This window comes from Phodopus roborovskii, unplaced genomic scaffold, assembly GCF_943737965.1.
Source record: "Phodopus roborovskii unplaced genomic scaffold, PHOROB, whole genome shotgun sequence".
In the NCBI taxonomy this organism is placed as follows: Eukaryota; Metazoa; Chordata; class Mammalia; order Rodentia; family Cricetidae; genus Phodopus; species Phodopus roborovskii.
The window spans coordinates 24,597,246-24,622,272 of record NW_026125295.1 but is presented as its reverse complement, the minus strand read 5'-3'; the positions used below and the strand labels follow the sequence as shown (position 1 = coordinate 24,622,272).

The window sequence follows — 25,027 nt, the reverse complement described above, 5'->3', positions numbered from 1 at the left end:
TGGGCACCCCCCCCCCCACACACACAGGGGTTCTCTGTGGCTTTGGAACCTGTCCTGGCACTCACTTTGTAGACCAGGCTGGGATTAAAGGTGTGTGCCACCACTGCCAGCAGGCAACTTTCCACTTAAATCTTTCAGCTCTGGGCTACTATGCCCTTTGGGTCTCTCTACCAAAGTCACTCACCGGTTCCCCTTTCCCCTTTCCCCTGCTCTCTCTCTCTCAGCTTCTGCTCCCTCTGCTCCCTCACAGAGCTTATAGAAATTCCCTCCAGCAGAATTTCTTTTTGCAATCCTCTCTCCTCTTTGACAGTTTGACCTCAAAACACATCAGTGGCCAAAGATTGGTATACTTGATTTCCAAAGTCTCACAAATATTAACAACTACTACTGCACAAATGATTCCCAGATATAGCTAATCTGGCTCCACTTTATACTTCCTCTTCTTTCCATTAAAAAAAAAAAAAACTTTTATCTTTACAATTTATCTGTGCTCTGCTGTAAACTCTCAGTTCATTGGGTATAGTTTAATAAAATCTGTAACAAAGTTTGGCTTTAAATTGATAATCTTAATTGCTGCAGCATATTTTATGTTATTCAGCTCTTGTTTGGGATATGTGTGTGTGTGTAACTCGGATTCAACTCTAAATGTGTATGTAACTCAAATTCAACTCTCATTTTAAAAATTAGAGTTTTCTACTATTAGGAACACATGTTTTTAAATAGCAACCATGCCCTCCACTGTCTTGGCTAATGACCCCATGAAGATACAAGCAGCCACATGGCTGGCAGCCATCTTTACTAAGGTTAAAGAGTACATGCCATGTGACTTAACCACCACTTAATATGACCATGTGGCACAAAACCATCAATTATAAAACTTCCCAGTCTTACTGAGCTCTGGAGAGGTCTAAATTTCCCCCATTTTTACAACTGGATCTGGTTACAGTTTTTTAAAGCGCAAAGAAGTTCCAGTTCCTTCCTTTCTCCCTCCCTCCCTCCCTCCCTCCCTCCCTCCCTCCCGAGACAGGGTTTCTCTGTGTAGCTTTGAAACCTGTCCTGGAACTTGTTCTGTAGACCAGGCTGGCCTTGAATTCACAGAGATCTGCCTGCCTCTGGGATTGAAGGCATGAGCCATCAATGCCCAGCACAAGTTTCAATTTCTTAAACAAAGGGCTATTAATCAAACAATGGCCCTGACAGCAGGAAGAAGAGAGAACATGTACAAGGCTTGGATCAGACCCAACTATTACAAGATTGTGACCAAGTAAGGACAGTTCCTGTAACCTCCTGAAACGAGCCCAGACTTGCCCAAATATGTCCAAAAATAAAATACTATAAACTCAGCCTATCAAAAATGTACAAATTTAACTGCTGCCTGCTTAACCTATTATGTTTGAGATGACTTAAATAAATGTTCCTGAAATACCCCTAAATGTGCTTAAAGGAGCCTGCATGCTCCCTCCTCTCAGGATCATTGCCATTTTGCACAGGTGAACAACTATGCATGTGTTGGTAGGCAAACACTCTTTGCTCTTGCATACTATTTGAGCCTGGGGTCTTTCTTCAGCTTTTTCTCTGGCCTCTACACTCTGTTTATCATGGTATCTCCTTTTTAGATGAAGGAAGTAACAAGTCTTCAAAATATTTTGGGATTGGTATGGAGTTTTATACGATGGTAAAAATTTAAGGTTAGATTTGCTACAACATACTATATATATATATATATATATATATATATATATATATGTTCAACTCTGGTTTAGAATATACTGTATATGATAATACAAATTTAAAGTTATAAAGGTCTACTCAGATTAGCAAAACCTGATTTAAGATGTATTCTAACTACTTATGTCTTTGCTAACTGTTCAATACCAAAGTTCTAAAAAATTCAGGTAAGTAACATGTTTGATAAATAAGGTAAATTTGATTTAATAAGATTTATAAATTCCTAAGATAACAGGTTTTCTATACTCTGACAGCAGGTTTTTCTGCTAACACAGTAAGCCAGATCAAGCCAAACTGAAAAAGTAAAAAAACAGGTTTATTTGAGCAAAGCAACTCTCCCAGGTGAGTTCTCCAGTCCCAGAGAATGAGGCCAGAAAAGTCACAAATCCAAGCTAGAGCAGGGAGCTTATATATCCTGTAGGAGAGGGGTAATGATGTGTCTGCCACAAGCTGGGCTTGTGCCCAAGTACAGTCAAAAACTGACTTTGGGGGCTTGGGTTGCTAGCTACTTTAAGGGGGAGATTGGGCTTCTCAGACCATGCAGGAGCAAGCTGGAGGTTCCAACCAAACAGTGTGAGGTCTATTGCTTGGTGTGATCTTTGTGACAATTCTTGGCCCTCTGATTACTGCGAAACACAGTAGTAGTGGGGTCTGATGTATAAGAGGTAAGGGTTCTACCACTGAGCTATAGCCCAGCACTTCAATTTCCAGTTTCATGGGAAAGGAAGAAAGCAGGTAGGGAAAGATATAACCCTAAGAGATGATGATGGACAGTGATAAGGAAAGAGGCCTCTAGGTCACGGGGGCTGCTCCCATGTCACTAGCCAAACAAGAATGGGCCCAGAGTAGAAGTGTCCAAACATGCTTATCACAAATAAAAAATCGTATATGACTTTCTTCAGCAAGTTTCCTTATATAACCTGGAACTTAAAACATACTGTACAGTGGAGAGAAGCCATGTAAATGTGTATTATTGACAGGAGCACAGCCATGTCAAGGACCCCAGTGCTTCAGACCCCTGAAAATGGCAAAACTTTCTTTTGATTCATGTATTAATGTTTAGGAGTGACCTTTATCTAAAACAAGAAACTACCAAATACAACTTCCTCCTTCAGGAAGTTTACTGCCTGAAACTGCTCCCCTACCAGAGACCTCCCATGGAGACTAGCTAACTCCTTCCTTTTGTGCTATATACAATGAAGGCTAGACCTAGTTTACTAGTTGGTTAGTTAGTAGGTCTGCCCATAAGTTAAGCACAGCTCACCCAATTCCAGCTTTTCTGTATTTGTGCCTGTCATTTCTTCATTCCTGTGTTGTCCCTGTCAGGTTTCCAGGACCAAGCTGTGCAAGATGAAGTACTCTTAAGGGTTCTGGTCTCCATATTTCATATTCCTTACTAACTCCCATTTTCCCTGAGGATTTCAACTCTACTGTCTCTTCACAGAGTAGATAAGAAGCTAGCCACTACACTGTTTCACGGCTGATATAGCCAACTCTCAAGAGAGCACATGGACAATCATATACATTTTTCTGGTTCCCGAAACCTCTGAGATCCACAGGTTTCATTCATGTCAGGTAGCAAGTATGGCAGTGTGTTTTTCCTCTTGGCTAATCAGTCTTAATTACTCATGGCAGTTCACCTGGATGTCTTCCAGAGCCAGCTCTGCAGCCAAGAACTCACAGAGGTCCCACAGTGCTATCTCACCCGTACTGTAGACTCAGATCTGGCACTGACACATAAGCAAATATAGGAGACGAGGCCATGTGGGGCAGGGCTAGGGACTTCACATTCACAATCTTGTTCCAGAGCACTCCCAGAGTGCTTTCCACCCAGGCGTGGACCTCTGTCATACACGTCAGAAAGCCAGTGAACTCAGAATGGTCCAGGGTCATAGTTTCCAGGCACTGGTGGTTGGTCTTTAGTCTTCCCCACACAGCACATGGTATATCATGCTCAGCCCCTCCCTGAACATGACCAGGCTTGGTTCAATTCTGCTGTTTCCAGATGTTGATAACCAAATGTTATCAGTTGCTGGGTGCCAGAAAAGCCAGAAAAGCTATTCTTTTGTGGAGCCAGTGACCACAGTTACTCTATCAATCGGAAGATGGTTCTTCTCTCCTCTTTCTGAATATTCTTGATGAGAGAGTGACTGAGGAGCAATGAAGGTCCCTCAAAGCATGAGGCACAGTCATGAACATGGTAATCACTGTTTGGCCTTTTTCCTCCTGGATCCCAAACTAAATAAAAACTCAGGATAGCAGTTGTTGAAGCAAATGACAGAAAGATTCTCCTAAGGACTGGGTGCTGGGCATTTCAAAATGCTAAAATAAATTAACATCAATAAATTTTTGATTTGTTCTTGCATTTCTTGGGTAAAAGGCTTCATGAGTGGAGAAGTTTATGAAGCCCTGAAGTAGAGCACTAAGAAATGATAGGACTCTATTTTGAAGCCAAGGATCAAGTTAGTCACATATTTCCACGAGTTATTCAGGTTGGAGCTGAAGACTTCTTTAACAGCTGTTAGGTGACTATGGCACAGACCATCAGATACCTCAACTGTGCCTGCCTGTGTCTTTTCTTCCTAGTTGTTCTCCTTACCTTGGGTATATCAGGTTAATAACACCGTCTCCTTCAATAGGAGACACAGACCATCCACTAACAGACAGTTATTGCCTCTGAATATGTATTCTCTTCAGTTTTATTTTTAATACGGAAGGAGGTAAGTGAAGCAGGAATCTTAGGGTATAGTAACATGTATTAAGTATGAAAAGAAGGAAAAGTTACAGACTCACCTTTCTTCTGGATAGACTTCCCCAGTTTCCTAAAGTCTGTATGGTTTTTGAGATGAGAGTTAATGTCCTATTTGTCTGTGTATCCTAGAAAATGTAAAAATGACCAAAATTCTTGTTAATTTTTCAAGAAGTAGAATTTATATAAAAAGCAGAATGGAGTAAATGGACTATATGGCTCTAAAATAGTAGCTAAAAAAGTTCATTCAAACCAAAAGAGTTAAAATGTAGCTAAGCCTAGGATAACTTAGAGAACTTAGGGGTTAAAAGGCTAAAGAAGTTGGTGGTGTAGGTCTGTGATTCCCAAGTACTTGGGAGGCTCAGACAGGAAGACTGCACACTGGAGGCCTGTTTAAGCTACAAAGTGAATTGAAGTCCAGTCTAAGCAACTTAATGTGATTGTCTTGTTTCAAGATTAAAAAGTAAAAAGAGGGCTGAGGTACAGCTCAATGGTAGAGGCCTTAGATTCCATCCTCAGTACCATTAAACAAACAAACAAACAACAACAACAAAAAAAAAACAGATTAAAGATATTTAATGACTTTGAAAGACATTACTAATCAACTGTACCTAATGGTTTTGTGGCTGGATCACGCCACAAAGTTTATTCACTTTTGGAAGATCAGAGCTATATACTTTTTTTCTACCATGTAACCTAAAATGGGTGTTTCCAACTTCCTGTGCTCAGTCTACTTCTAAGTCTATTTGAAGAACATAAGTGGCTTTTGCAATCAACTGTTTCCACCATGGGGGTGGAGGGAGAATCCAAATTCAGACTGGGTAATGAAGTCTCCCAGATGACACAGGATCTTACCAGAGGGTAACAATTTGGGTCTGTTATCCAAGCTATTTTTCAGGTCTGTCTACCTGACAGAAGTAAATAATAAGTAAAATGGACAGGAACAGAGTTTTCCCATGAGTCCTTGATCTTTTCTTTTTTGGGGGGAGGGGTTAAAGACAAGTTTCTCTGTGTAGCTCTGGCTGTCCTATAACTTGCTCTTTATTCCTGGCTAGTCTCGGAGGTCCACATGCCTCCTAGGTGCTGGGATTAAAGGCATATGCTACCAGTGCCCTGCAATCTTTTCCTTTTTCCTTTCAGACTAAGATAAAATTTACATATAGTGACTTGTCCTACTCTCATGTGCACACCCTGATAAACTCTTATCAATATCCATCTTTTACATAACCAACTATCCTACCACAGTAAACTATATTATCAAAAGACATGTCTAGGAAAATTTAGTTAAGGAGACATATCATTTTAGTTCCTATATCCCAACATTGAAAAAGGCAATCAATGCGGTGGGGAAGAAATAATTGAGGAGACATATCATTTTAGTTCCTATATCCCAACATTGAAAAAGGCAATCAATGCGGTGGGGAAGAAATAATTGAGAAATGAAGAAATCTGAAGGAGTAACACCCGGTATATGATCAATGCAATATATTCAGAAAAAGTTATAAATTATGGCTACCCAAAAAATACTTTACACAGAGCACACAACTGTGGTTACTACCATACAACATGTCATTCAGCTGCTTTGATTCCCTGGTACTACCTACACAGAGGCTGTAATAAAATTTCATTGGATATTGTCACTCAGCAAACAGTACTTAACACTTATTAAATTCAACTGAAATGCTTGATTTTTCAATTCAAAATAACAACATACATTCTCTCTCTTCTTTTTTCTCTCTTATGTCAACTTATAAAACTGGTACCACCTGACTGTCTTCGGTCTACAAAAAATAATGCCATAGGTCTGCTGTAATTTTTCAAAAGAGCAGGTATTCCCTTTTCTAAAGACGTTCTTCTGAATTCTCTGGGAGTCTGACCTGGTGGCAACAAAGCCCTCTCTCCTTTTGCCTCCCCTCCCCTGTATTTAAGTCATGGCTCTGTTTTCCCATTAAGAAAAAGACTCGACTTGAAGCTCCTCCTCTGAGCTACCCTCTTTATTAACTCAACACTCACTGAGCACGTGGCTGTCCTAGAAGCTGCCACAAGCTTTGGAAAAGGTCCCACCTTTCCCCTGAAGCACTGGCAGTCTATGTACAGAGGTTATACAGATGTTACTTGAACAGAATATAAAAATGCCATGACAGAGAGAGTCCACAGAGTATTAGATTTTTATGAGGGGCATAAAACAAAACTAATGGGTTAATGAGGTCTTCCTTGGGAGGATCTTAAAAAGGTGTTATCAAGGAGAGAATGAGAGATATGTATAGTGAAAATAGTCCCGTTATTCCTTTATGAAACTTCAACAGTGGTTTATCAAGTCAATGTTCATACAATCCGTGTTTTTAAAGGAAAAACAATTGCTAAGGCAATTCAAGTGAAGGTTTCTTTCTTTTCTCTTTCTTCTGCCAGTACTAGAAATTGAATGTAGGGTCTCACAAATGTTTCGTATATGCCTTACCACTGAACTATGGTCTCAGCCCTTGGTCTATCTCATTATTTATATTTTAAAATTTTATTTTTTAAAGATTGTGGTGGTTTGAGCTGGGCTTTGGTGACATGTGCTTTTAATCCCAGCACTTGGGACACAGAGGCAGGCGGATCTCTGTGAGTTTGAGGCCAGCCTGGTCAGGCTCCAAAACAATACAGAGAAACCTTGTTTCAAAAAACAAAACAAAACCAAAACAAACAAACAAAAAAGATTGTGGTGCTTTCAAAGAAAATGGCCCTATAAACGAGTGGCACTATTAGGAGGTGTGGCCTCCTAATTGGAGGAAGTCTGTCACTGTGGGGGCAGGCTCTGAGATCTCTCTTGTTCAAGATTTCCTCAGTGTGACAGTAGGTTGACATCCTGTTGCCTCTGAGTCAAGATGTAGGACTCTCAGCTCCAGCACATCTGGCTGCATGCTGCCATGCTCCCCACTATGATGACAATGGACTGAACCTGTTCTTTAATCTATTTTCTTGTCTACTCTAAAACTACCTTTTATAATTAGTTTCTCAAAATTCAAACAATTTCTAAATGTAAAATTTAGCAACATTGATCAACTCTGCTCCTGAATTACTTTGTAACTTTCAATACATGACAATATTATCATCACTCCCTTCTCTGAGATTACTCAGTACTCTCAGCGTGTACAGTAGCATCTACTCATACATTTTACTTGGTTCTAATTAAGTGCTAGCTTTAAATTTTTGCAAGTAGTTCTAGATTAATAGATGGTAGCTGTGCTCATCCCTACATCACCAATACCAAATAATGTTATATGTTTTCTCTATTCCCATTATTTCAAAATTTCCTTAAAATGAAGGGTGGTTTAAGACCTGTTAGAGGTGGCAGGGGTAGGGGCACACAACAAAAAGGATCAAAAGACGGAAAAATTAGAATAATAAAATTGCATGAAAAGTGACCTAACAGTGTTTGTGGTTGGTGGGATTTTATTTCAACATTTGATCTAGGAATCCCAAGTCTGAATACAAGGCAGAATCTCACAAATTTAGAAATGGGAGTTCTGTTTATGTATAAAATATTGCTGGCAAGCTTCCACTGCCTCAGGTCTTTACAGCTTTAGTTAACACAGTCACAAAATGGATTGCTCCATGAACAAAAGGATACAGGCTACACAGAACATCTATCTTCTGCCATTGCTATGTGGCTCTACTCATCTAACACTGTGAAGCTATGCAGGGGAGGGGTGGGCATTCAGAATCCAGTTCAGCTACAAAGCCTACGAGTCTTCCCTACACTGCATTACTTGATGGACCATGAGTATATCATGGTAGGGAATGTCACGATGCTGCAGCATCTCCAGTACTGAGCACTGTGACAGTGGCTGCCTAAGTGTCTCAACACCAGTCTGCTTACAGACTAAGGAGACTGAACCTAGTTCCATTTGAATCTATTTCAAATTGGGTATGATCCAATCATAACAACTTAGTTATGTGAGCCTAGAGATCACTGCATGGTGATTTCCTTACCTGTACATGAGGCTAATAAAATAATTGACTACTACATTGACTAGGATGAGATAACTGAGTTAAACATATAAAGTGATTAAAACACAGCTCAGTACAAAGTAATCACTGTTTCTTACTATCTGTTATACAAACCAGCAGCCAAAACCATCAAGAGTATAAAGTATTTAGAAGAAAAAAGCTGAAGAGTGACTAAAATATGCTGTATGGAGAGAAGGATGTAGAAATAAGTTAAAAAAAAGAACCTTAAAATATTAAGAAGTATATATGCAAAGAAGATTTAAACTATTTGAGTAGAATTTCAATAAACTACACACTTTGAAGAATTTTAAATCTTATGCTTTGATATAGTTTAAGTGAACAGAAAGAGGTTACTGCACGGTTTAGAAATAAATTTCATTTTTCTTCAAATTTCTGAGATTTAAAAATATTCTCATGATTAAACTACCATAAACTGGGTTTAACAACAGGTGTGCCTATACTTTGAAAGCTGAAGCAGGAATACTGTTGCAAGTTAAGGTCAATCTGGGATATGTAACAAGACTCTGTTTCAAAATACAAAAAAACTGTTATACTAAATCAGGAAAGGGTCTGTTAACAACCAGCCAAAACCACTACTACAACCCATTACCACCACCCTGTAACTAAGGACCAACAGCACCTGTATTAGGAAAATTACATGTATAAAACAGCAGATGGAAACCCTGATGTATCTCCCTCTTGCTCATCAGCAGACTTCAACTTATCAGCATTTTATCACTAGTGAAAAATCTTAGCACAGCACTAAAAGTGGTTTATTTTTCTTCATTTTACTAAAAAATAAATAAAAATGGAATAAAGCTTTGAGAGGAACAAACACTTACTGGATAATGAGGTCGCAAATGAAAAGTATGAGGTGATAGTATCGCTACAGCAAAGAAACGAAGAAACACAAAGCTGGTCACTGCAGAGTACTGAACATGAGGGTTATCTGCAGGGATAAAATGGTGAAATGTCATGCAAAAACACTAATTAAAACCAGAGAGAGGAAAAAAAATTGTAAAGTAAAAACGGAGTTTGTGAGATGATACTAATGATTGCGGCTAAACTAAAAGAAAAAAAAAATGCTGCAACTTAAAATAACAAAATGAAAGGCAAAGTTGCTGTTTTTAAAGAAATATTTTTAATTTGAAAAACAGTCTTGAAATTACAACAAAAATAAAAACAGTATCTAGCACTACCCAGTGGCAACACTTGAATACCAAAACATATTTTTATAATTTTGTTTTATATATAATTTTGTTTTAAATTCATCCTAAAAAACTTGATGACATCAAAGGTCATGTGTGTGGTTAACTCTGTCTAGTCACTGGATGGAAAATGCCTAGGAGACCAGTAAACCTCCTTTGTATGTCTTTGAAGGGCTCGTTCCCAGCTCGCTCTCCCTCCCTCCTCACTGCTGTAAGGTGAGCAGCCTCCTCTGCTGCAGGACCCCCTCACAGCGCTTGCTGTCTCAGGCCCGAATAAAGCACGGGTCTGTGTTGGACTGAAGCTCTGAAACAATGCCATGTAAATCGTTTTTATATTGTTTTTCTCAGGTATTTACCACAAAAAGAGACACCAACAGCTTGAAGACTAAAAATGATTAGGTAGAAATATAACTTCAAAAAGCTCCTAGTATTTCTTCTAAAGTTGTAGATGAACTGCAGGCTACTTGTAGCACTGGTCCCTCATCTCCAGTACTTGTTTTAGACTGGAGTCAACAACTAACCTGACAACCAGATGGTAGAGAAGCGGGTGGTGAGGGAAAGAGTTTCAGGATTTGATGTGACTTATGTAACTTTTCACTCTTACAAATCACTCACTAGGGAACACCACCAAACTGTCCATTGTCCCTTAATGATATTTGTTTTCCTACTGCTTGCTCTGGTCTCTATATGCCAGTAGTAAGAACAAACGAGCCCTCAGTTTCATTATCTAGTCAATAGTTAATGACCTCAAACAGTGTAAGGAGCAAAAGACAAGATGGGCTAGCAAGCAGGTAATGTGGCTATGATCTAGCTCACTACTTGAAGAAGGAATCTAATTAGCACTTTATATAGGAACAAGTCTCTGCCTCCCCTATTGATTATGAAGGTTAAAGATGCTTATTTAAAGCTAAATGTTTTTATAACTTTATTATAATTAGCCAAGATACCTAAACCTGAATCTATGTATGTTAGCAACTCAGCCATACTATTTCAGTATTGGGTAAATTAATAATTTAGTATTGGGTAAATTGGGCGAACATAATAAAATAATACAACCTCTTTGGATGGCTAAAAAAATTAATTTACAGTTTTTTGCAGATAGATAAACCTGATTATTAATGAGTAGCTGCCTGGTCAATGCCTCCTCCTGTTTTGGGCAGATCTGCAATGGGCTTTGACAAATTTATTTATGTAACAGAAATGAACTAAGTACTAATAATAGGGGGTAATTCATAACTTTATAAATTCCAATAAAAATCTTAATGTAGCTAATTTTGCTAAACTGAGCACAATGGTTTCTTGATATGTGTACCTCAAAGTCTTATGTATATTGGGACAGTGTTTATAAGGCCAAAGACTATTTTTGAAAAAACATCTTGCCATAGACATCTTAGCCTTCCCCAGCTGTCAAATCTAGTCAACTGTATGAAATTAATGGTTACGACTGTTTGAATACATGCAGCTAGGAAACAGCTGGAACAACAAAGGTACTCCTGTATGTTTCCTAAACACATAGCATGGACAGGCTTACTTACATACTACAGAAAATCTTACAGAGCCAAATTTTCCTTCTTAAAACTAATGATTTTGATTTGCTTTTTTATATAGTTTCCATTATACTGAAATAAAATGGATTGTATTTTTTGAGATTATAGGAAAAATAAACCATTAAGTCTCACAAAGAAGCTAGCATCATTTTGAAAAACTTCTAGAAGACTGGACCTATGCACAAACATTTCATACAAACCGAATGGACACTATGTAGGAAAAAACATAATAAAAAGAAATGGTGTGATTGAGTATATCAAGGCACTTACTAGGAAATCTCTTAGCAGCCATTTGCCTCAGAGAATAAAAGATATCACACATCACAGTGGGGCAGCTCACACTTGATCCTACAATTGTGTTGAATACTTTGTCCACATAGTAGTGCAGATTCTCCTGCAGGGTTTAACAAAGTGAACACTAAGATTCTGACTTGCACACATCTTCAACAGTCTTCATGAAAAAGAGATGGATATGAGATGTATTAGATGATGACTATCTACTATTCTAAAGCTCTGCTCCCACTCTCCAAGCTCACTCAGTTAAAAGGGCAATCAACATTCTGAATTAATTTAATAAATTCAGGCTTTCTAGATAGATTAGTATGTGGGTAATTTTCACAATAAGCACAGTTAATCAAAACAATAAAGAAGGAAACCAGGGAAATAAAGCACGATGGGCAGCATTAGTACACTAACACAGTTAATACACCACAGTGAAAACCTGTGACCCCCAACATAATTATAGACTTCTCAGAGGCAACTAAATTCATTAAGTCACGTAGTCCTATGAGTCTGACCTGAAAGGAACAGTCAGAATGGAGGATGCAACTAGCTACAGTTTAAATCTATCTTTATTATAGGCTATTAACCTCACTAGAACTAGATTGTAAGACCCTACTGTTGAAGACATCATGTGCCCTGGTCTAGAAATTGTCTCCCTGCTAATTATACTTCAGAGTCAAAAGGTACAATGTAGGCTGCAAATGGAGAATTATCACTAAGAATTTACTCAGCTGCAACCCTGCATACTGCACTACTGACCTGCCAGGCAACAGGGGCACCACTGTTTGGGGAATAAACAAGCACTTTCTGATTGGGATTTGAGGCCTGCTTCACAGGAGGGAATTTTCATTTGACACTGTAAAACCTGTCAAAAACCCATGGCTAGGATAAGGGCAGTGGTGTAACGGGAAGCTACTGCTGCTGATCTGCTAAATGGATATGCCTATCAAATGGCCTTCTAAATGTTTAAGTCCATAGATTAGTGATGCCGTTGGCTTTGGTCAGAGAAGCTTCTTTTTATAGTGGGTGGCAGCCACTGCAGAGGTTCACGGTGCTGAGAGTAAGTGACTGTTGAGTGCTTAGCTTTAAGTGGGCCATCTACAACATCTCCCTCAAGGTTCAGGGAACATCACCGAAGAGTGGACAGAAAGAACCTAGGAGGAAAGAGTGACTCTCCTATAACCATATTTTAAGCACTACATGGCCACAGAACTCTTCAATTCTCAGCAGCTATGATCAACAGAACAAGACTTATATAAAATCAAGCCCTTTAACTGTCTGTTTAGGAGCCGGGAGGGGCTTACATCCCTGAGGATCTACAAGCAGTAAGTGGTTGCTGAAGGAGAAGAAATATCTTTTTTTGGTGGTATAACTATTGCTAAGTTGTCTATGCTACTATAATTAACCCGCCACTTCTGTCCCTAAGTAAACTTACTAGGATACATATGAACTCACACAGAAACAGACAGACACGCATGCACATGCACCCATGCCCACACTCACAACATGGAAGTAGAAAAGGAGGAGGGCCAGTAATTGAAAGAAAAGGGTATAGTTGGGGGTGGGGGTGGGGGAGGCTCAGCAGTTAAGAACACATGCTGCTCTTGAATAGAAACACTTCAGTTCTCAGCACCCATGTTAGGCAGCTCGCCTACAGCTCAAGGGAATTCAAAGGCTTTGGATTCCACAGCATCTGTACTGTCACATGAATATACTCACAATTAAAAAAAAGAAAAAAAAGTTGAAGGGGAGGACTAGTTAGGAAGAGGAGGTGGATCAGTAGGAGAGGGAACAAAAGAGAAAAAAAGGGGGTTAACACAATTAAAATACATTATATATACATGTATTAAAACATAATATAACCTACTATTATCTATAATATATGCTCACAAAAGATTAGTTTCCAGAGAACCAGAGTTCAATTCTCAGCACCCATATCATGCAGCTCACAACTGCCTGCCTGCAACTCCAGTTCCAGAAGATCTGATGTCCTCTTCAGGCTTCTGTTGGCACCTGCATTCATGCGCACATACCCATATATATTACCTCCAAACATACAGACATAGTTAAAAATGCTAAGTTAAAAAAATCTAAGAATAAAATGAATAAAAAGCATTGTTTCCAGACACATGGTCTATTAAATTTTAAGTGTGTAGGTGTGTGTGTGTGTGTGTGTGTGTGTGTGTGTGTGTGTGTGTGTGTGTGTTGTGGGAGGGGCATTAGAGAAATAGTTAAGTGGTTAAGAACACTTACATTATTGCAGAGTACCTAGGTTTGGTTTTCAGCACCCATGTGGTGGCTCACAACCACCTACAGCTCTGTTCTCAGATGATCCAATGCCTTCTGATCTCCACAGGTACCAATCACACATGTGGTGCACAGCACACATGCAGGCAAAAAACACTCATACACATAAAATAAAATAAACCATTTAGAGGAGATAGGTATAACATTAAATTAATGTAGTTCTAAACTACATTATATAAACTTACCTTATTATTTTCTACATTATCTCCTTCTTTCAACTTAACAGGATCTATTTCACAGGATTTTGAGGATTCACATATCTGGAAAATACATGTATTTTTCAGTTACTGTTCTTTCATGTAAGCAATCTGACAACATGAAAGCAATTCTTTTTCTGATAATATAAAAATTAAATCAAACAAAGTTTAAAGTCCCCATCTGAAGATAATATGTACAATGTAGACAATTTTCCCAAATACTTGTATCAAAATTGTTTTGTAAAGTCCTAGTAAAATAAAAATGTAACGAACTATGATATTGATTGATATGCCTTGTGAGTAAAATGCACAGATGGCAAAGTAACTTACTTATAAAGTGTCTATCCTTATTGCTTCAGTAGCCCATGAAGGGACAGATCCTTCTAACTAACATATTACTTCTTGAAAGAGCAGCTCTAGAACAGTGGTTCTTAACCATCCCAATGCTGCGACCCTTTAATACAGTTCCTCATGTTGTGGTGACCCCCAAACCATAATACTATTTTCATCGCTACTTCATAACTGTAATTTTGCTACTGTTATGAACTGTAATGCAAATATTTGATATGCAGACGGTCTTAGGAGGCCCCTGTGAAGAGACTATTTGACCCACAGGTTGAGCCACTGCTCTAGAGGGTCAGAGACGCTGGCAATGAGGTATACACTGTACCTCATCTAGAATAGGTTTTAATGTGACTTTCAAGTAGTGTCCTCCCACTATTTTCATCATCTCATCCAGACATCTGGTTGCCAGGGTATTTCCTCTAAAAATTGTGCTTGCATCTCTGAAACAGAAAGAGATACAAGTCAATTACAGCAAAAAAGGGAAGAAAAAGTTTAAAAATAATAACATTTTTTGATTATATATACACTTTTAGTAAATTTTACTACTAACAGGAAAATTTGCTGCCACTGAGAAACTACTTTCTGAAATTATTAATATAAGTTTCAAAAATTAACCATGCTTATGAATTTTAAATATAGTGTGGCTACCTGTACATAAAATGACTACAGTGGGAATGGAAAGCCATTTGATTGCTGTTTACATTGTCCTATGTGTGCCTTATAAAGTGTTCTTACTATCTGACTTGTGACATGTGAATCACTGCATCCAGAAGCAAAGATCAGTAATAGTAACAAAGGAATTAAACACATTCCCTTATTAACTAGTCCTTACTGTTGTTGGAGTCTATTTGGTAACTTTAAGAACTGTCTTTTGTTACTGACCAAGAGTTCTTTTTTACCCGTTCTACAATAAACTTGGTCAATAAAAAAGAAAACAAAACTGAGATTATAAAAACAATCTAGCAAATGAAGTTCAATTTTGGCAATGCATGATTAACATTTAATGAAATACAATTCTTACTGGGTATCCTTTAAGTCCAGTTCAGCCACCGCAGTGATGAAAGGAACAAGTTTATTGTGATGCAGCAATAGTCGTACAAGAGGCAAAACAGCATCCTTTTGATCTTGACATATTTCACCCAAAATATAAGCAGCTGAGGCAGATACTGGCTAGGATACAGAATGGAAGTAAACAAGCACAGAATCAAAGAAATGTGGTTACATGCTCAATCTGTGGATGTAACTTAAATACACTCATTAACTACAACCGATACATAAAATAGTACTTAGTTCTCTAAATTCTAATCAGAGGTAAAATATGAAGCACACATTAGCACTCTAGTTCAGAGAGATTAAATACACAGATTTTTAAAGAGCTGACATTATGAAATCTTTTCTTCATCGTTTACAGAATTAATTTAGCCTTTCACATTGAGCTGCACGTGTAAGATTTTTAAAGTACCTGAACGTCTGGTGATTTAAGCAGCAGAGTTTTCAATGGATCATAGTACTCCGATGGAAGCACATAGTCTTCTGTGTAACACAGAGTTAATCGAAGAGATCCCAGGTCATCAGTTTTGGATGACTTGTTTCCATTGTCTCTTGGTTGTAGCAAGTACCTAAAGTAAAAATATTGTCAACTCAGAAGAGATGGTGATGAGTAACAAGTAAGTGGGATAAACAAACAAGTGAGCTACTTAAAAACAACCAGGGGCTGGGAGTGAAGTTCAGTGGTGAAACATATTCTCATCATATCCAACCTCCAGCATGTCATAAAATAAGTACATACACAGAGGAGATCATTACTGGCAAAGATGGGATTTGAACTAAGCAGTTTGACTGCAGAATACAAGTCCTTAACCACTATCAAGAGTCAACACACATTTATATGTTCTATATTGTTAAGTAAGAACAGGAGCATGGTACAGATGAGTGTGGTAGTGTGTGCATCTGGGAGGCTAAGGCAGAAAGATTGTGAGTTCCATCCAGTCCAGCCTAGGCTACCGAATTTCAATAAAACAAATAAATGAATGAAAAATATACACATGCACTTGCCTATTAATACAGAAAATATTCCCAGAAACTAGGTAACTGTGGCTGGCTCAGAAATTGGCCCCACTTGAGGAGCTGGGGGGCAGGAGGTAGGATTCTCTTTTGAATTTTTTTTTTTTTTAAATCTAGAAATGGTGTGAGTACATTACCCATTTTAAAAAAAATTTTAGTCTGAGCACTTGGGAAGCAGAGGCAGGCAATCTCTGTGAGTTTGAGGCCAGCCTGGCCTACACAGCTAGTTCTAGGACAGTCAGAACTGTGACAAAGAGAAACCCTGTCTCAAAAAACCAACAGCAACAACCACCCCCAAATCAAATCAAATTCTATTATCTACAGAGGGTAAAGTGAAAATTTGCTAGTATCAACACGAACAAGACAATGCTAACATCTGACTTAACTAATACCGTTTAAAAAAAAAAAAAACACCATAAATTTTAAGGAGATAAATCAGTAAGAAAGGGGGGGGGGCACTGTCAAGATGGCTAAGTGGTAAAAGCACTTGCTGACTGTTGGAACACGGTCTAAGAATGGAGTTCTGCATGCTTGTGAGAAAACTACAAGAGACTTGTGACCTCAGTTTCTTCAAAACAAAACAAAAGAGAAAAACAAAAACCCCACAGAACCGTTCTTGGCATGTTTCATGCCCCTCCTCCCAGGTGCAACAGATAACAGTGAGTTTACCCTGATTATTCATTACAACTGGTTGTTGTTACTTGTATATATGCCTCTATGGAGCAACATGTTTGTTTTTCCACATTCGACTTGTCCTTGTGATTATACACTTTTCTTACGTGATTCTTCTTCACCCTCAGAGTATAAATTATCTAATGTTCTGAATGGAATTGGTTATTGCATGAGACTTTAGTCTGCCTAAGTTTTAGGCTCCATTATCCCAGGTTCCACACCCAAGAGCCAACTAGAGAGATACACAGCTGACAATCTTAGAAGCCAGATGGTGGAAACAGAGCAACAATTCCTATTGGCATTCACATGCCACACGCACCCATAGATAAACAGATAAATGTAACAAAAAAGTTTTTAAAACAATGGGAAAAATGATCAAGTCATGTTATAATCCAGAGAAATGTGTACACTTGCTGCTTTTGCAGAGGACCTTGGGTTTGGTTCCCAGCACCTACACAGCGGCTCACAACAATCTCTAACTCTGGTTCCAGGGCATCTGACACTCTTCTGACCTCGACAAGCACCAGGCACACATAGTACAAACATACATGTGCAGGCAAACACTCATACACATAAAATAAAAATCATAAAAAAATAAATTGGAACCATCAAAAACAGTTTTTAGGAGTTCAGCATAATAGACAAATACTAATGGAAATTATTGGGGAAAAAAGAAAACAGAAAAACTTCAAACAATATTACTGCCTGATAAGTTATGACCCTTTGTAAGGAACAAAATCAGAAATAATTATGGCATTTTTATGCAGTTACCAGTAGCCCCACTAGAGGATGCTACAGCTCTACATGTGATGAAGGAGACAAAGCATCTTGAATTAAAAGGGCATTAATATTTTTATATTTCCCTACAATGTACATTAATATACATATTGGCAGATTCTTTTCTTTCATGTTGCATTAATGCTTCTGACAGGCTACTTTAAAATATTCATATCACTGGGAGCTGGAGAAGAGGTTTATATGGAGAAATGGATCATACATTGTTATTTCAAAGGACCTGAGTTCAATTCTAAGTACCCACATTTGGCAGCCACAACTAGCTGTAACTCTACCTCCAGAGGCTCCAGCTCTGCCCTCAAAGACACCAGCCCTTAAGTGCACTTAAAATATTTATACTATTGACAGAAGAAATTGAAATAAAATTTCTTACTGTCTGATAATATTCTATAGTCTGCCATGGTAGAACGTTCTGTCACATTTGGAACGTATATGAAGAGACTATCATTGAAAGTAAACAATATAGGGTAGATACATGATACAGTTCATTTTGGTGGGCCCTGGGAGATATAACAACTCATCTTTCTCTTCTGTACTAAAAGATATGGAAATTTTTATAGAGATGCAAGAAAGCATAGCATATGGAGGGACAAACATTGATATATTTTTCTTAATGAAAAGTCACACCCCCCCTGCATTTAGAAAGTATACAAAATATCCTTAGAGATACCAACACATCTTAGCTGCTTTAGAGGAGTTAAAAATAACATTTAAAAAGAAATCTAGAACGCAGTCTTTAAGGAAACTATGAGATAACACAATCCAAATGATGAGTGTCTGATGGCTGGGTAGAAGAGGCAGGCTCTTTTAAAGGCAAATGAGACAAAAAGAAATACTGGAATACTCTATCAGCCATGGTGGTGCATACCTTTAATCTTAGCACTCAGAAAGCAGAGGCAGGCAGATCAGAGTTCAAGGCCAGTCTGGTCTACATAGCAAAGTCCAGACCAGCCAAGGTTACATACTGAAACTGTCTTAGAAAACAAGACAACAAAAATGAAACAAAACTACAACAAAAACAATTCCTAAATATTCAAATGTCAACTCCTCTTCCAGGCAGCAGAAACTGAGTTCTAAAAAGTGGTTCTCATGGCTAGCATTCCAGTGTGTACACATATTATTTAAATCGACTCACTCATCAACAGGCATTTCACTATCAAAGGGTAAAATCCTAGCATTTGTGGTAACCCATCTGGAACTTGAGGTAATTTTATCATGTGAAAGAGGCAGAGAAAGATAAAGATCACAAGTTCTCATTCATTTGTGCAAGCTGAAGTTGATCCACATAGGAAAGTAGAATTGCTAGAAGGCAAGAGGAGAGAAAGGGTAAGAAAAGGTAGAGAGTGGGCTCTAAATGCAGCTGTGTGTGGTGAGTTATTATTTATGATTTATTAAAGCTTGTCTGAGGATTCAGAAAGCAACGTCAGCCACAAGCTATTGAAGCCAGGTGGTGGTGTTAGTACACATTTTGAATCCCACCACTTGGAAGGTACAGGTAGATGGATCTTTGTTAGTTCAAGGCCACACTGAGCTACAAGAAACATATCCAGTCCTAAAGAGAAACAGCTCATACAATGATGATCTCAGCACTCATGAGAGGTATTTAAGACAGGAACAGGGACTCAGAGCTGGCATTGATTTTCCAGCCACATTGAAGATAGGAAGACATTTGGTCTCAGGATTCTCCAGCCACGTTGAAGAGAGCGTAGCAGTCTAGGATTTTAGCCTGAAACTTGGTAAACAGTTTGTGGATCAGCCCTTTCAGCCTGAGTTGGAGGTAAGAGCTAGTGACTGGGGGCTTTGCTTTTCTGATCTTCAGCTTGAAGCTTGAACCCCAACACCTGTCTCTGGGTCTTTTACTTGTCATGCTATAGCTGTGAGAGTAGCAGCTCTCATGTTTATAACCCAATAGGTTAATAACCATGGACTACAACAATCGATGTTACATTTTAGCACAGTTTTTGAACACAGAGGAGATGGACATGCTTACTAGACCGATTTGATCATTACATACTGTATACATGTGATAGTACTTATTTTCCTTTAAGCAAGCACAAATACTACATTTCATTTTTAAAAAGGATCTTTAGACAGAGGTTGGAGAGATGGCTCAGTTGATAAGGTACTCACTATGTTAGCATGAGGGACTGAGTCTGGATTCCGGGCACCCACATAAAAGCTAAAAGCTGGACTTAGTAGTATACACATCTGTAATGTTGCATGGGGGAGATAGACAGGTGGAGTCCTTGGGGCTCACTGGCCAGCTAGTCTGGCTCCAGGTTCAGAAGTTCTTTCTCCAAAATATAAGGAGAGTGACTGATGAAGATCCCAGTTTCAAGCTCCATTCTTTGTGTGCACACTTACATGTTTACACAAACTTATCAACAAGCACACCCCTACCTCCCCCAATGCAGACATATGATAATCGAGAAAGGCATGTTTCAACATACTCAGTTGAACACCAATCTAGTAAGAGACTGGCAAGGATACACAAAGGGACAGAATACATTAAGTTTTTAAGGACTATACAGATAAAAGGTTTTGCATTGAAATAAGTATGAATTTAATCTATGAACATTAGGTTTATTAACATCAATTTAGTATCACCACTAGAGCCATAAAAATGTCAAATAACACTATAGTCAATACTGAGCTCCCAGAGTTCCTAAAGAGTGAATCAGTTCAATGTCAACACTCTACACTCAGAAAATACATGAAAGGTTATCTGCATTTTAGTAGTGTGTGATGAAGGAAAACCATATACCAATTCCCCACAAACAACTGCATCTTCTATAAGCCCTTTGCTTGTCATCTATAGCTCTTATGACCAAAAAGCAAAGTATCTGAACTGCATATGAAAACTTGCGATCAAGCATCTTCTCATGCTTATGCTAATTTGTTTTTCAGTTTCTCAGATTCAGTATTTCATTTTTTTAGTGTGTGTGTGTGTGTGTGTGTGTGTGTGTGTCTATGAGTATATGTACAGGTGCCCACCAACACCACAGAGAGCACTGCATTCCTTAGAGCTGAAGTTAAAGCTGCTTTTTTGTGAGTGGTCCTAGGTAGGTGCTGGGATCTGAAATGCAGTCCAGATAGAACAGTGAGTTTACCCATCTCTACAGTCCTCAGTTTCATTTTTAATCAGGAAAATAAGTATTCATAGACAACTAAGTTCTTTTATCTTAGTATCACATCCAGTATCATAACTAGTAAAGTACTTATTTTTGTCTAATAACAAACTCATAAACAAACTAATGTCAGTAATTATTTTTTGTTTTGTTTTTCAAGACAGGGCTTCTCTGTGTAGCTTTGTAGACCAGACTGGTCTTGAACTCACTGAGATCTGCCTGTCTCTCTGTCTCTCAAGTGCTGGGATTAAAGGCGTGCACCACCACTGCTTGGCTCACTACCAGCAATCATGCATCTCTTTAAAGAGCTTCACCAGAGCATCTCTGGCTCACTAGAACAGTTGTCTTCTTACCAGGCTTGATGAGAGGAGTCATTCCTTAACACATTCACAGGAACTTTAATTTCACCCAGGAAAACATCTTGGACTAGGTTTTCATTATTCCACAAATCAATCCTGAAAACAGAAAGCCTAGCTTTAGTCTTTGAGAACCACACTGAATAGTTTCAAGTAAGTGATTTTGATGTATACTGTAGCATTAATTTAACATGCTTAAAAAAGAGGTTAGCATTGTCATATATCTCATTATCCAGACTTTGAAAGCAAAGTACTACAGTAACTTTTATTGAAAAACCACAATTTCCATTCTAAATTATATTCCTATTAATTTGGGGGAGGGGCACATGCCACTTGTGCACACTCGGAGCTTAAGGAGTTGGTATTTTCCTTCCACCGCGTGGGTTCAAGGGATAGAACTTAGGTAGAATGGCTTGGCACCAAGTGCCTTTACCAGTTTAGCTATCTCCCTGGCTAAATTCTAAATAGTTTCCAAGGAAAAACTTATGTTTTTTAAGTGTGAAAGTTTAGTTGATTTTTTTTTTTTAAATCTGTAAGCAGTAAGGATAAAATGGTTACTTTACTGAATTTGAAAACACAAACCAATATAAGACTACAGATTCTCTTTTGAAGATAATTAATTAATATGTAAAGATCGGTGACTTAGAAAAATATTGCCTATCACTGTGACCACATGAGTATTGTGCCTTTTAGGTAACACGCTGTTAACACCACACCTATACATGCATTTGCAAAAGTTTCCTTTCCAAAACAGCATAGATATTTAAGACCTAGGAAATATCACAAACTTCAAACCCATGCACCTGTGGAGTTATCGCCTTACCTCACTGAAATTTCTGATAGTCAGCAGATATGTTAAGAAGAATAAAAAAATTATTTCTAAATTGGCTTAAATACAATTGCTTTTCCATTCATTATACTATAATCCAGATAGTTAAGGAACAATTAAATTAAGGGGAAATGAAAAAGAAAATAGGTGACATTAGGTTGTCTTTGCTTACACAACAAATATACTTTGGTATTTCTGAAAAGAAATCAGATCTTTAAAAGACAGTTTGGATTAAATTAGATGCCTGTTCCTCTAAGTTTCATCTATCAACCTGCTATAGAGAATTCTATTAAAGTTCACACGGGAAAAAAAAAAAAAAAAAACCAATTCTCAAGGAAAACCACAAGGCACACACCTGATTTCCAATTTTTCAATGTCCTCTTCTTCTACCTGGAACTGGGACTTCCTGGTATAGCTACTGGATCTGGTTACCTATAAAGAAAGTATTTTAGTAAAAAATATCTTAAAGTAGCCTTTTCCACCGTGAGTTAAAAAAATGACAATTCCCAAAACATTCAATTACAAATATAAAGAGTCAAGGGTAGAATGATATTCCAAAGCATGGGGAAAGTATTGGCGAGGCACCAGACAGCTAGGGAAGAGTGGTATGAAAACCACAAGCGTCTCTGCCTCCACATTTCTTCTCCCAATTCTATGTGCAGCAACCCCTGGGCCCTGGTTTACAGGTGTCTTCAGTGACACAAAGAGGAAAACCGTGTTCAAAGAGCTACACTAAAAGCACCTTACAGTCTCTCCCACCTTTCTCAAAGTACACCACCACACTCTTATTTCCTCCTCACATTTTTACTGAAAATATCAAGGCCACTGGGCAGGAACTTCCTCAACTGCCACCCAGCTGAACACCCACTTCCTACCCTCAAGCCTCTCTCGAGTTTTTTCAAGAGATGACTCAATACTACCTCCCCCAAGCCAGCTCCTTCCCCCAGTGTATTTAAGTGTGTGCTGTAAGCATTTGATCTATCTTAATTACAGCTTTCCTTACTAGTTTGATCACTCAATTCTAGTCTGAGAAAAACTTTCCTCCTAAATCACAGTGCTCCCGCCTCTTTTCTTTTTCAGACAACTACCTACAACTAATTCATCCCAGAGTCGTCCTTACTCACCACCCACCCAGGACAGTGACCACTTCATCGCCAGCTTCCTTACAGAGCACCCTTGTAAAATCTACCTTTATCACCAAATCTGTGGTCAACTCCTACTCCTCACTGTCCTTGGCCTCTCCCTCTGACCTGTTCCCAGAAGAGCTCTTTGCTTTGAGTTTACCTTAGGACTATCCTGCCACTCTTTGCTACTCTCTTTTCTACACAGGTGGCATTCTGTTTATTTTGTTCTAAAAACAACTTAAAGCTACATGGTGTTGCCCAGCTTACAAAGTGCTATCACATTCATCATCTCTTTTACTCATCAGAATGTTGCTTTGAGGCAGGCAGTGCTAGATTTATTATCCTGTCTTAAAAATGAGAAAGCTACAGTACAAAAATTAAGAAGTATGTTTGAAGCTGAACAGTTAGCACAGAGCTTTGGTTTTCTTCTCTGTTGCATCTCTTCATTCCCTTGGCTTTCCTGACTCTGTGACAAATCTTGTATTGTGATCTGGTCATCACCTATCATATTTCAGTCACAAACTGTCCTGTGAACAGATTTTATTTGTTTTCTGAGACAAGATGGCCTAAGGCTCACAGTGTAGTTGAGACTGGCCTTGAAATTCTGATCTTCCAGCCTCCACCTGTCACGGGCTGTAATCACAGGCATCTACCACATCTGATACCCGGTGGAGAACTTTTACATGGATCCACGGGTACGTTTGGTTTTCTCCCTTTAACCAGTTATCTTGACGTGCGGTATCTTTCTTCTCTGCCCCCCTTTCAGCTGTCTGTTTTAACACTGAAACCAAGTTTTTAGGCACCTGCTAAGAGATCACAGTTATTCTGTTCTAGGCTCAAGGATGTTTCATTGACTACAATTAAAGCCTGGGGCTCACAGCCACTTTATGCCTCCTTCTACTCCTTTTTTATTTTTTGAAAAATAATTTACTTTTATTTAATGTCCATTGGTGTTTTGCCTGTCTGTATATCTGTGTAAGGATGTCAGAAGCCCTGGAACTGGAGTTACAGACAGATGTGAGCTGCCATGTGGGTGCTGGGAACTGAACCCAGGTCCTCTTCAAGAGCAGTCAGTGCTCTGGACCAATGAACCATTTCTTCAGCCCCTTTCTTTCTATTCTTTGTTTTTCATCCTTCTTAATTCTGGCTTTTTCTTATTAAACTTGGTTAAATCATTACTCAGATGCTCTTTGGGCATAACTTTCAGTTTTTCTGACTCTGTGCCCAAAATGTTCTTTATGATATCGTCCCTGTTCTCACTTAGGATAGTCCAGTCTTTGAACTGTTCTGACCCTGAACTCAAGCAGTGTGTGCTGCATGTTATAGCTGTGTGTATGTACAAGTGTGTGCGCTTTCTTACATCGTGCTCTGGTTGCCTAACATGTCTACCTTTATAACCTGCCTAACAAAGGGCTCAATGAATAAACATTCAAGGTCTGACAGGTAAATTGGTATGATGAATAGTTCAGACCCTGACTTAAAAAAAGTCACCTGCTTGTTACGAGGTTCTAGGCACAGTGAATTCCAGCCCATCTGAGGTGTGAACTATGTGCAAGAGTGAGTGAATATGGGAGCAGCTTTTAAAATTGCCATCTTCTTCATGTTCTCGTGGTTAGACATAAGAGCCATTAATGAATGTAGAAAACTGCACGCACCAAGTCCCCCAGAAAAGGAAGTCTCTTGCGTTAGTATGTTTTCCTTTT

General features: G+C 38.6%; 1 protein-coding gene across 2 annotated transcripts in view; it reads right to left on the bottom strand.

Annotated features, from left to right (window-relative positions):
• The window catches only part of Rasa2 (RAS p21 protein activator 2), a 90,402-nt gene that overhangs the window by 20,639 nt on the left and 44,736 nt on the right, over window positions 1-25,027 (bottom strand). For both annotated transcript variants that reach the window (XM_051206812.1, XM_051206802.1), the window contains exons 8-16: window positions 22,556-22,632; window positions 21,369-21,470; window positions 15,819-15,975; window positions 15,378-15,526; window positions 14,682-14,796; window positions 14,000-14,074; window positions 11,496-11,619; window positions 9,313-9,419; window positions 4,522-4,605 (exon numbers count right to left, since the gene is read on the bottom strand). In XM_051206812.1, coding sequence (XP_051062769.1) covers window positions 4,522-4,605; window positions 9,313-9,419; window positions 11,496-11,619; window positions 14,000-14,074; window positions 14,682-14,796; window positions 15,378-15,526; window positions 15,819-15,975; window positions 21,369-21,470; window positions 22,556-22,632 — 990 coding nt within the window. The remainder of the gene's footprint in view (window positions 1-4,521; window positions 4,606-9,312; window positions 9,420-11,495; window positions 11,620-13,999; window positions 14,075-14,681; window positions 14,797-15,377; window positions 15,527-15,818; window positions 15,976-21,368; window positions 21,471-22,555; window positions 22,633-25,027) is intronic.